General features: G+C 59.9%; 1 protein-coding gene across 3 annotated transcripts; it reads right to left on the bottom strand.

Moving 5' to 3' along the window:
* Positions 1–6534: 6534 nt before the first annotated feature.
* Positions 6535–10428, bottom strand: TNFRSF13C (TNF receptor superfamily member 13C). Of its 3 annotated transcripts, none has more exons than XM_064590543.1 (3): positions 10284–10428; positions 9693–10010; positions 6535–8599 (listed from the first exon to the last, which is right to left on the bottom strand). In XM_064590543.1, the coding sequence occupies exons 1-3, from the start codon at positions 10426–10428 to the stop codon at positions 8463–8465; spliced, it is 600 nt and encodes a 199-aa protein (XP_064446613.1). In that variant the 3' UTR covers positions 6535–8462. The 3 variants fall into 3 exon arrangements, with proteins under 3 accessions (XP_064446613.1, XP_045722747.1, XP_064446612.1); XM_045866791.3 differs by having other exon boundaries at positions 6539–9310; positions 9693–9926; XM_064590542.1 differs by having other exon boundaries at positions 6540–9310.
* Positions 10429–10442: the final 14 nt, after the last annotated feature.

The following is a 10442-nucleotide window of genomic DNA, read 5'->3' as shown; positions in this document are numbered from 1 at the left end:
CGGGGCGCCCCACCGGGGACCCTCCCCGAAGGCCTGCTCGGAACTGGGAGCTCCAGGGCCTTCAGCTTACGGCTCTCAGGACTGTTACTTCGGACACAGGCCCGCGTGAGTGCGCCTGTCTGACGGGTGCGGGGACTTAGGGGACAGAGAGGTCCCGGGAGGGTCGTTGCCGCCCCCACCCCCTTCTTCCTCCTTCCCATCCTCTCCGTCAGTTCTGACCGAGACAGAAGTGTGACAGGTGGCAGGCCCCGTCCCCGCTCTGCGCCTCGATTTTCCCGCCTCTCAAATGGGAAGGAAACCCGGAGCAGAGCCGCTGCAGAGGGCCAAGTATCGGTCCTCTCCGTGCCGCCTGGAGCGCAGCGTCAGCCCCGGGGCGCGCGCCCTGGTCCCAGAACCTCTTGGACCCCGAACTGGGGCCCTGGGGTGGCCCCACTTCTATGGCGATGGGCATGGCCTGGTCCGCGTCCTCCCTGGATCTCTTCGCTACCCGAGGTGTGAGGGGGAGGAGATTGGGCGGGACCCGGACTCCGATGAGGGGGCGGGGGCGGACCAGAGGGCGGGGCATCGGCGGACCCTCCGCCCCGCCCCCCGAAGGACTCTCCGGTGCTCTGCCTGCCCCGGGAGAAGGGGGCGGAAAGCAGTTTGGACTTGGACCCAGCACGGAACCGTTCCATGGTGTTTCCGAAGCTGGGTTTAACTGGAAAATGTGACCGAGCCCTGGCGCCTTGCTTCTCTCTGCCTCAGTTTCTCATCTTAACATCAAAAACTCTTCGGGGAGGGAGGTGGTGAGCAGATTCATAATGCACCCCTTCCAGGAGGCAGGGGCCAATAGGGTGCCTCCCACTGTCCAGATGGGAGCACCAGGAGAGCAAGGGCTGGGTGTCCACTTCGCCCCAGTGTTCCCACACAGCGTCGTATCTGCTGAATGAATGAATGAATGAATGAATGATGTGACTTTAGCCTCTAGGTTTTGTAAGATTTGGGCTCCTAGGGCTCTCCCTGCTTCCCTTTGCATCGTGTCTTCACTCGGCGACTGGGATCAGCTTATAAAAATGGAGGAAGCGGAGGGAGGAAGAAGGAGAAGGATTTACATTTAAAGGAGGATCAAGTCCGTGTGTTGCCGAGATGAGGGGCTGACAGACTAATTTCAGGTATTAGTGCTGAGAGGCCCTCCCCCCTCAGGGTCCTTCCTTGTGCCCTGTCCAGAGATGGCCAGCTCCCTCCTCCTTCACCCACAACACTCTTCTGATCCAGTTCAGAAGACCCTACCCCATTAGAAGACTATCACAATTTTAGAGACAAAGAAAATAGATGAGCAAAGCAATGAAATGAAATTGCCTTAATCCCATCACCAGCGACAACTGAGGCTAAAATATGCCCCACTTTACATACTGTGTTTTTAGTTTACTTTTCACTGTCAAACTTTCTGTTTGTTACTCTGTTTAGAACTTAGTCGCTGTATTTTCTGGTGCAGCCATTCCTGCTTCCCCGGGGCGGGGGGAGGGTAGTCCTAGAAAGGGACTCCATGGCACAAACTGTCCGATTTGTATCAGCGCCCCCATCTTGCCCTCTAGGTTACCAGGGCTCTGAGGGGGATTGCTTCTTCCCCCTTTCTCACCCAGTGGCTGGGTATTAGGTTTAAAGAGGCTTGTCCTGTCCCCCTGAGACTGTCCTCTTCCCAGGTAGGGTGACCCTTCTGGACCCAGAGCTCCCAGTGCTCCTCCCTGGGTTATGTCCCTTCCCCGGGCCCCTCTCTTACCCCACTGTCCTGGCATCACTGGGTGCTCCGCTGAGATTCCACCCATGTTGCTGCCATCAGGTGTGTATATATATATATAATCTCCATTTGTCCAGTGAAGGAGCTGGGTCCTGAATTCCAGTCCCCTGCCCCCCCACTGATGTCCAACCTTCAGCTCCTCCCCACATCCATGGCCTCCTCTCTATCTCAGTCTGGTTCAGTTCTCAGCCAGCAACCATAGAGGCCCACATCTACCGGGCTTACGCCGGGCACTTATGCTCTCTCAATGTTAACACACAGCCTGGGGGCGGTGGGGGGGGGCGATCACATGCAGAGACAAACCACGGCTGGCTGACTGAGCCCTGGGATCTGGCCACTCAGCTGGCACTGCCCCTCAGGTCCCTGACCGTTTGCTGGGCGAGGGGATCTAGAAATGGAGCAGCCCAGCTGAAGAGTGACCCCTTTGCCCAGGCTGCCCTCCCTGAGCCCTGGGGTCTTTCTCCACAGCAAGGTACCAGAGCACCTGCCTCTTGTCTCCTATGCCTGCCCCCGCCCCCCAAGCCTGTGTCACCAAAAATCGCCCATTGATCCAGGCTTAAAATAACCCCTGGCATCTGCAGCGAGCCCCAGGGGGCGGGCAGAGGATCCGTGTCTCTGTGCCTGAAGGGCATCCGCCCCGCCCCCAGCTCTGAGTGCTGGCAGCTTGAGTGTGAGGGTGGCTCCATGTGCTCCCGAATGTGAGCGAGAGTGCCTGTCCGGGGCCAGCCTGGCTATGAGGGCCTTCCTTCCACCACAGACATGCGCGTGCATGTGTGTGTCCGTGTGAATGTGCGTGTGCACACACGTTCTTCCTTCGCTGTTGAGGCCTCTCCTGGAGCCCAGCTCTGGCTGTGCAAGGCTCAGGGTCCCGAGAGGTCATGGACATTAGGGAAAGGCCGGGATGGGCCTCAGTGTCCCCATTTTAGAGTGGGGGTCAGTGACCAGTCTGCCCCAGCCCTGGGCCCAGGAATTTGGGATTTCCTAGAGACAAACCCAAGACCCAGAGAGCAGAAATGACTTTCTGTAACTGGCACACAGCCAAGAAGGACCAGGGTCTGGCTTGGAACCTGCACTGTGAGTCCCAAACCTACTTCTGGCCAGTTTCATACAAAGCGAGAGCGCAAGTGGAGGACCCCGGTCCAGGGAAGTGTCCCTACACCCTGATAACACCCTTCACGCCTGACAATGCCTGGTGCGCCCTGACTCCTTCAGGAGCCTCTGGCCTTCCACAGGCTGTTCTCTGCTCTCGGAATGCCTTTCCAGCCCCTCCCACGGGTAGCTCCTACTTATCCTTCATTTTGGAGCCAGATTAAAGTGGGTTGGGGGCGCCTGGGGGGCTCAGTCGGTTAAGCGACTGCCTTCGGCTCAGGTCATGATCCTGGAGTCCCGGGATCGAGTCCCGCATCGGGCTTCCTGCTCAGCAGGGAGTTTGCTTCTCCCTCTGGCCCTCCCCTCTCTCATGCTCTATCTCATTCTCTCTCTCAAATAAATAAATAAAATCTTAAAAAAAAAAAGTGGGATGGAATTCCTGCTCTAATAGGACAGTCGACCTTTCTAGGCCTGTTTTCTTTCAGCTAGCACCTCTTTGGCAGGGCTGCAGGGAGAAGCCAATGCCCCCCCCCCCCCCCCACGGAGAGACACGCCGGTACATGCTGTCTGGTGGGAGCTCCCCCATGGCAGCGCTAGATGGGTGATCCCCATCATGGGTGCCATCCGTAAGCCTCAACAGTCACATTCCCAAGCCCATTTCGCTTCCATTTCTTCCATGATGGAGGGTTACCCAAAAAGCAGAGATTCTAGAGAACGATGGACTTCCTGCTAGCACAGATGCGCAGACCAGTCCGGGGAGCGGGTCCGGAGGGGAGGGCCCGCAGCTCCTTTGTTTCTGAGAGGCAGCTCGTGACTCAGGCTCCAGCTGCCTGTGGGAGGGAGGGGGCGCCCAGGCTGAGGTCGCGAGGGAGCAGCATGGTGGGGGGGGGGAGTGGTGCTGGGAGCGGGGGCTTAGCTTCCAGTCCCAATTCCTCGGGCACCCTCTTCCCGGCGCTCCCCCCCGCTGCCTCCCCCTCTCCCCCTTCAGGACCCTCCAAAGGCCCTAGTGAATATGCAGATCTGGAGCTGATCACTAAGTCCCTACGACGGGAATAGATTCAGAGAGGACAGAGCTCAGCGGAGGCCACACAGCGCGTCCACCCACCAGGACCAGGCCCTCCCAGTCCCGCCGGCCTGCCGGTTCCTGGACACAATTCTGAGGTCAGCTCCGAGCCCACAGCCCGGGCGGAGGCGTTTTTGCGCCCCTCGACACAGACACGTCCCTCCAAAGCCGGGGCCATGCCCTGCATCCAGGCCTCTTCTGGCACGGGATGCTCGTGAGGACGGGGACCCCGCGTGAGCGTGGAGGTCCAGGGTTTGGAGAAGGTACTGGTGGTCGTGGTCCCGCCGCTCACCAGGTGCCGCCCTTTCTCCTCGTCCCTCGGCCTTGAACCCACGCCTTCTGCGGGCCTTGGCCCCGCCCCTTTCCTACTCCCTGGAGGCTTGGGGTCCTTCAGCCCCGCCTCCCTCCCTGACCCCGCCCCCAGCCGCGCCTCTCGCCCTGTCCCCACCCGCTCGGTCCTGCAGCCCCCGCTCCCCGCGCTCGGCGGAGGCAGGTCTCGGTGCCACCTGCTGGGCTGACCGCAGACACTCCGGAGATAGACTTTCGCCTGCCCCGGAGTCATCTTCTGCATCACAGATTCTCTGCAGCTCAGGGGAGGGAGAAGATGTTCAGAGGCCCTCTGGGTCCCGGGACCCCTGTAGCGTTGCCTGGGCAGCTTCCCTGCCCCGAGTCCCGGGAAAGAGCGTGGGCCGGGAGCTGGGACATCTGTGTCTTCCCCGCTCCTCCCCGACCCTCCCTCCGCGGGACCCTGGGCAGTCGTTCCTACCCCACCGCCACCTCCACCCCCGGGTCCGGACCAGGCAGCTGGGGAGCAGGCACAGAGTGGCGAGAGGGCAGACTTCAGTCCCCGGTGAAGAAGAATGTGGCCTGAGCCACGCAAAAAAGAACAAATGGGAGTGAGCTCCCACTCTGTGCCCAGAGGAGTGCCAGAGGGGTCTGATGAGACACTAAATGGTGGGGCTGGAGAAGCGCTCGGGGTTCCCTGAGGACGGATGACCCCCATGTGTTGAGAGGCAGGCATGAGCACAGGAAAGGTTCTGGCACAGCCCCACCGGGCACTCTGAGGCCAGGGCAACCCCCCTCTCCATTCCCTCCCTCCCCCGCTTCCCCCCTCCGCGCCCTGCTCTTGACCCTTTTGCGCCCTCTCCTCTGCACCTTTGCACACAGTCCCCTGGGCCAGGAATGCTTGTTCTCTGCTCTGTTCCAGCAGGAAAACTGGGCAAGACTCAGGGCATAATTCCTACTGTCCAAAGCAGTCCCTAGATGCTGGATCAGCCAACCCCCTGGCAGGGATCGCCCTGTCCTGTCATTGCGCCCCGCTCCATCTCTCCCACTGGACCAGGACCTAATGGCAGGGCCTGAGGCTGACCTCCAAGCATTGCCCAGAATGGCCCTGGCCCGGAGCAGGTGTGTTCCGATCTGGTGTGATCAGTGGGGCAGTAAACAAATGGATGAGTGGGAGGAGAGCTAACTGCGGAGACTGGAGCCTCAGACCAGCTCTGGGAAACTCACTTTCCAGAGGAATTTCCGCGGGTTGGTGACTCTGGGCAAGAAGTGTCTGCATCCCAGGGCAAGAAGGTGGAGGCACTCCAGGGTGAAGACCCTACCACTTGCCACATGACCTCTTTAATCCCCAAAAGCTGCTTGGCCCTTGGGCTCCATTTTGAAGATGAGGAGGCAGGCTCAGAGAGATGCCACCAGCTTCTAAAGGGAAGGGCTGTGTGAGGCCATCCTTGCTGAGACAGCGGGAGGTAAGGGGTCAGGTCTTTCCTCCCTGGCGTCCCCAGCTGGGCCTCCCCACCCCCACCCTGAGCCCAAAGCCCAGGGCTGCTGGGCAGGAAGTGAAAGGTGCCTGCAGGAAGCCCCAGGAGGAACTGAGACTTGAGCCAGCCCCTCCTCCACCTGCCCAGGCCCTGGGGACCTCAGGGAAACCAGACCCTCCTTCAGGAAAAACTGGCCAGAAACACAGGCTGGGGGAGGGAAAGCTGCTTGCCTAGGTTCCCACCCCAACCAGCAGTTCTTCCAAAGTCTATCTTGGGTCCCTTTTACAGCAAAAAGAGACCAGTTGGGGAGAGGAATCTTTGAGGAGTGGTGAAAACAAGGGGTAAAGCCTGGAATCAATCCCTGGAGTCAGTAGCCCCCAAGGAGGGCACCTGGGCCGATGACCTTCTGGACAGACATGCTGGGTAGGGGCAGGAGCCTCTGTCTAGCCCAGCTCCACCACGGCAGGCATATTGTAGCTTGGGCCAGATCCCTGCACCTGCTGGGCCTCTTTTTTCCTATCTGCAACATGGGACATCTAATCCCTGTTCATGGACATAAACTGTTCCAGATTTTCAGGAAATCAATTCAACCAACAGGGGCCATAAAAAAACTCAGGCAAAGATTTATGTCAAGGAGGTGCTCCTGGGGCGCGTGGGTGGCTCAGTCGTTAGGTGTCTGCCTTCGGCTCAGGTCATGATCTCAGGGTCCTGGGATCGAGCCCCGCATCGGGCTCCTCGCTCCGCGGGAAGCCTGCTTCGCCCTCTCCCACTCCCCCTGCTTGTGTTCCCTCTCTCTCTGTGTCTCTCTCTGTCAAATAAATAAATAAAATCTTAAAAAAAAAAAAAAAAAAAGGAGGTGCTCCTGCCTCGGCTACAATAGTAAAAGCTAAAAACAACCAAATGCTCAAGTGGAAAACTTCACAAGTGTTGAAAACCTTGTTGGCGAAGTGTTGAAAGACAAGAGAAAACTCACCAAATACAACAGCGAAGGTATGAATTTATGTGTGTAGAATGATTACAATTACTCAGGAGAACCCACCCAGGATTATGGGTCATTTCTCCATAGACTCCACCCTGGGTTACTGCCCTGAACTTTCCAAAGTGTCTACAAAATATGTGTCTCAATTTTTTTTCTAATAAAAAAAACTTTTTTAAAAAGCAAACAAGGGCTGCCTGGGTGGCTCAGTCTGACTTGGGCATCTGACTTGGGCTCAGGTCAGGATCTCGGGGTCCTGGGATCGAGTCCGAGCCCCGAGTCCCGTGTGGGGTTCCCTGCTCAGTGGGGAGTCTGCTTCTCCCTCTCTCTCTGCTCCTCTCCCCCGACTCCTCCTGTCTCTCTCTCCAATGAATAAATAAAACCTTAAAAAAAAAAAAAAGCAAACAAATACCCACGCTCCTCCTCCAGGTGCTGTCATTAAGATCAAATGCAGTAACTTCATGAAGGCTTCTTAGAAAGCACTTCCTGGGATCAGAGCCAGAGACTGGAGGCCCCTGAGTGGTGGGGTCCTTTCCCGGGGGGTTAGGGGAGACTGACCCCTTCCTTGCCCACATCTCCCCCTGCCTCTGCTCCTGGTTCTTCCCTAAGGAAACTCCCTTCTGTTATTAGCTGGATGGCAATGATGCCAAGTCTTCTCCCTCTCTGGGTCTCAGTTTCCTTATCTGTAAAATGGAGGGGTGCGGACAAAGATCCTTTAAGGTTCTTTCCGAGGGCCACAGGTCCGGAGGAGCACTTTGCATCCAACCCCCCATTTTTCAGAAATGGAAACCGAGACCAGAGGGGAAGCTGGGGTTTGGCTGGGACACAGTGGTGCCAGAGGTTTGCATGTCTGGACCCCTGAGGGGTTTTACCCACTCATTTTACCCCCAGGGCTCAGCCCCCGGCTGTGGTGGAAAAGGTGAGTGGGAGGCGGAGGTGGCCAGGGACAGCACAGACGCCCCAAACCCGAGATGAAGTGGAATGGAGGTCTGGGCCCATTCTGGGCCTGCTTCCCACCCTCCCGTCGACTGCCAGCCACCTGACCTTGCCCCAGCCACCTGGCAGCTGGCAGGGAAGGCACTAGGATGAATTCAGGGAGGGAGTGGCTAGGAAGACTTAAATGTGGGTGTCAGGGTTCTGGGGGCTCCAGACCGTCTCCTGGGCTGAGAAGAGGGTGGGCAGGAGGGTGGGCGTCTGCCAGGCAGCTCTGCTGGGCAGGTCAGGGAGAAGTAGGCAGAAAGGCATCTAATGCATGGAACAGAACATGGCCAAGGCCCTACAGTGGGACAAGATGGTACCCAAACTCCATCTTCTGACTCCTTTTCTATGTTCCTTCGGAGGTGCTAACCTGTGACAAGTTCCAAGTACTGTCCAGGACAGAGTCCGGGTCACGAGGTTCTAACTCTGTGTAGGAGCGCCGAGGGAGAGGCAGCGCCTGACCCAGTACGGCATGGTCCACAACTCGAGGAGATGGTCTTGGTCCCAAGCCCCAGAGCAAGGGGCCCTGCTGTCAGAGGAGCGGTCCTACTGGGATGATGGGTGACCCCAGGGGCTTGCACAGAATGGCTAAGTGACCACAGCATTTGGGGCCTAGTGCTTCAGGAGGGCAGGCCATAGAGAGAGGGAGCTCAAGGGACATCAGGCCCAGCCGGTTCAAGGCCACAGGTCTGCTCTAGCCTCTGAACAAAGGAGCCCCTTGAAGGTCCTGGGCCTTTCCCTATGTACAGCTGAGTGAGCCTCGGAGGCAGCTGGGACTCCAGGTGGCCTCTGAGAGAGATGCTTGGCAGGGTGCCTTCAGCGCGAGCATGCAGTCCAGCCCCACGGGGGCTGTAGACTTCCTCCCAAGTGCAAGCGTGGGGCTCTGGAAGCTGCTACCAGGGTGAAAATGGCATCGTAGGTCCTAGGAGATTGGGCCAAGCTCAGGGTTGACCCTAGGGTACAGATACCTGAGAATTAGCACAATCCAGGCTCTTTGTTAAAATCAAAATCATCCTGTATTAAATCCTGAAGCAAACCAGTCAGTTGGTTACTCATTGCTGCCATTTGCATCAGTTAAAAGCAGGACAGCTCTGAGAGCAAGTATTAAAGAACTACAACACCCAGCTATAAATTAAGCATCTTCCCACTTGATCCTTTTCCTAGATTTATTCTGGTTGATGGTGGCTCCCTGGCACTTAAAGAAACACCTCCTACGCGGGAGCACAGGAGCTCAGCCACAACCTTCGAGGGCTGCCAAAGATCGTCTGGTTTGAAGCCAAAGGCTAACGTGCCATAGGACGCCATGCATGCCGTCTGAGCCCTGTGGTCTGCAGTCTGTGCTTCTGCGGGGTTAGCTGGGGAGCAGCGGGGTTCCCAGAAAAGGGGCAGGTGGGCACCGGGGTGAAGAGCCGAATCCAACCTCCAAGCCCCTGGCTGACAGCCCACAGGGAGCACAGGGGCCACCTCCTGCCCCCTCCGTGGCTACTGTTGCTCGGGGCCGGCTGTCTTGGTGGTCACCAGCTCGGTGGAGCCCAGCTCTGTGGCTGGCACGGGGACGCTGTGGGCAGGTGGGGTGTTGGCTGGGTCTTCTCTGGTTGGAGGCCAGACGGGAGTGATGGCATCAAGGGGTCCCGGGGGGAGGATGATGACATTGTCCAGGGCCTCTGGTGGGCGCAGGTGCGGAATGCAAGGTCAGGATCCCCTTACAGCCTTTCCCCACCCCTGTTCTGGAAGCCTCACTGGAGGGACAGCCCTGGCCTGAAACCCCCTGCAGGGGGCGGTAGGGGGGGCATGTGCAGGGGCCTTGGGACAGGAAATGCAGAGGGGGCTGGCGATATGGGAAACGCGGGGGCAAGGGAGAAGCGTGGGAGCCTTGGGTCTCTTGCTCGGACAGCTCTGGGAGGCTGGAGTTGTGTCCCTCCGGGGACCGCCGGGCCCGAGGTCCTCAGAGCCCGCCCTAGAGCCCGCGCTCCCCCACCGCCCGCAGGCCTCCCCGCGCCCAGGGGGCCGGTGTCCCTCCCACGGCCCCCGCCCCGCGGAGCTTACCGTGCGGGTGCGGGGCCAGGGCCCCCGGGGGAGCCGCCGCGTGCGGCCGCCGCCGCCGCCACCTCCAGCTCAGCAGGCCCACCAGGACCAGGGCCAGCGCCAGGCCCAGCAGCGCGGGGGCGCCGAAGAGCAGCGCGGGCAGCGGCAGCGCGGCTTCGGCCTCGGCGGCGGCCCCGGGACCCACCGACTCCTGCGGCTGCAGCGCCGTCCCCGGCGCCAGGCTGCTGGCCCCAGCTGCGGGCGGAGGGGCCGGAGAGGGAGGGCAGGGGGCGGAGAGCAGGGACGGCCGGGGAGGGGAAGGGTCGGAGGGAGGCGAGGCTGGGCCAGGGAGGGGAGGGAGGGCCGGGCGGGGTGGACAGGGGAAGGGGAAGAGAGGGAGCGGTGAGGGCCACGTGGGGACCGCCGGCCCGCCCCCGTCCAGGCCCCGGCTTACAGCGCCCCATCAAACCGGCCTCCGCGCCCCCTCCCCATCCCGGGGCAGGTGGGAGCCATGCCCTTGGCTCCAGGCTGTGGCAGAGGCAGCGGGACCCCCCCCTCCTCCTCCCCGGGGCTGCCCCCGCTGACCAGCTGGCGGAGTGGGTGGACTCTTACCCGGTCTGGGTTCTGGCGTCCGGAAGAGCTTGCAGGCCACGCAGTTTCGGACCAGAGGGTCAAAGCACTCGGCCTGGACACACTGCGTGGGCGCCGGGCCGTCCCTGCCCTGCCGGCTCCTGGCACCTCTCCTCTTGCTGCCCATGCTGCCTCACACCC

Source organism: Mirounga angustirostris, unplaced genomic scaffold (assembly GCF_029215605.1).
Source record: "Mirounga angustirostris isolate CCGP_5_RB_7025 unplaced genomic scaffold, mMirAng1.0.hap1 SCAF_5, whole genome shotgun sequence".
Classification (NCBI taxonomy): Eukaryota; Metazoa; Chordata; class Mammalia; order Carnivora; family Phocidae; genus Mirounga; species Mirounga angustirostris.
The sequence above is the reverse complement of the archived record's forward strand: the minus strand, read 5'-3'. Positions and strand labels throughout refer to the sequence as shown.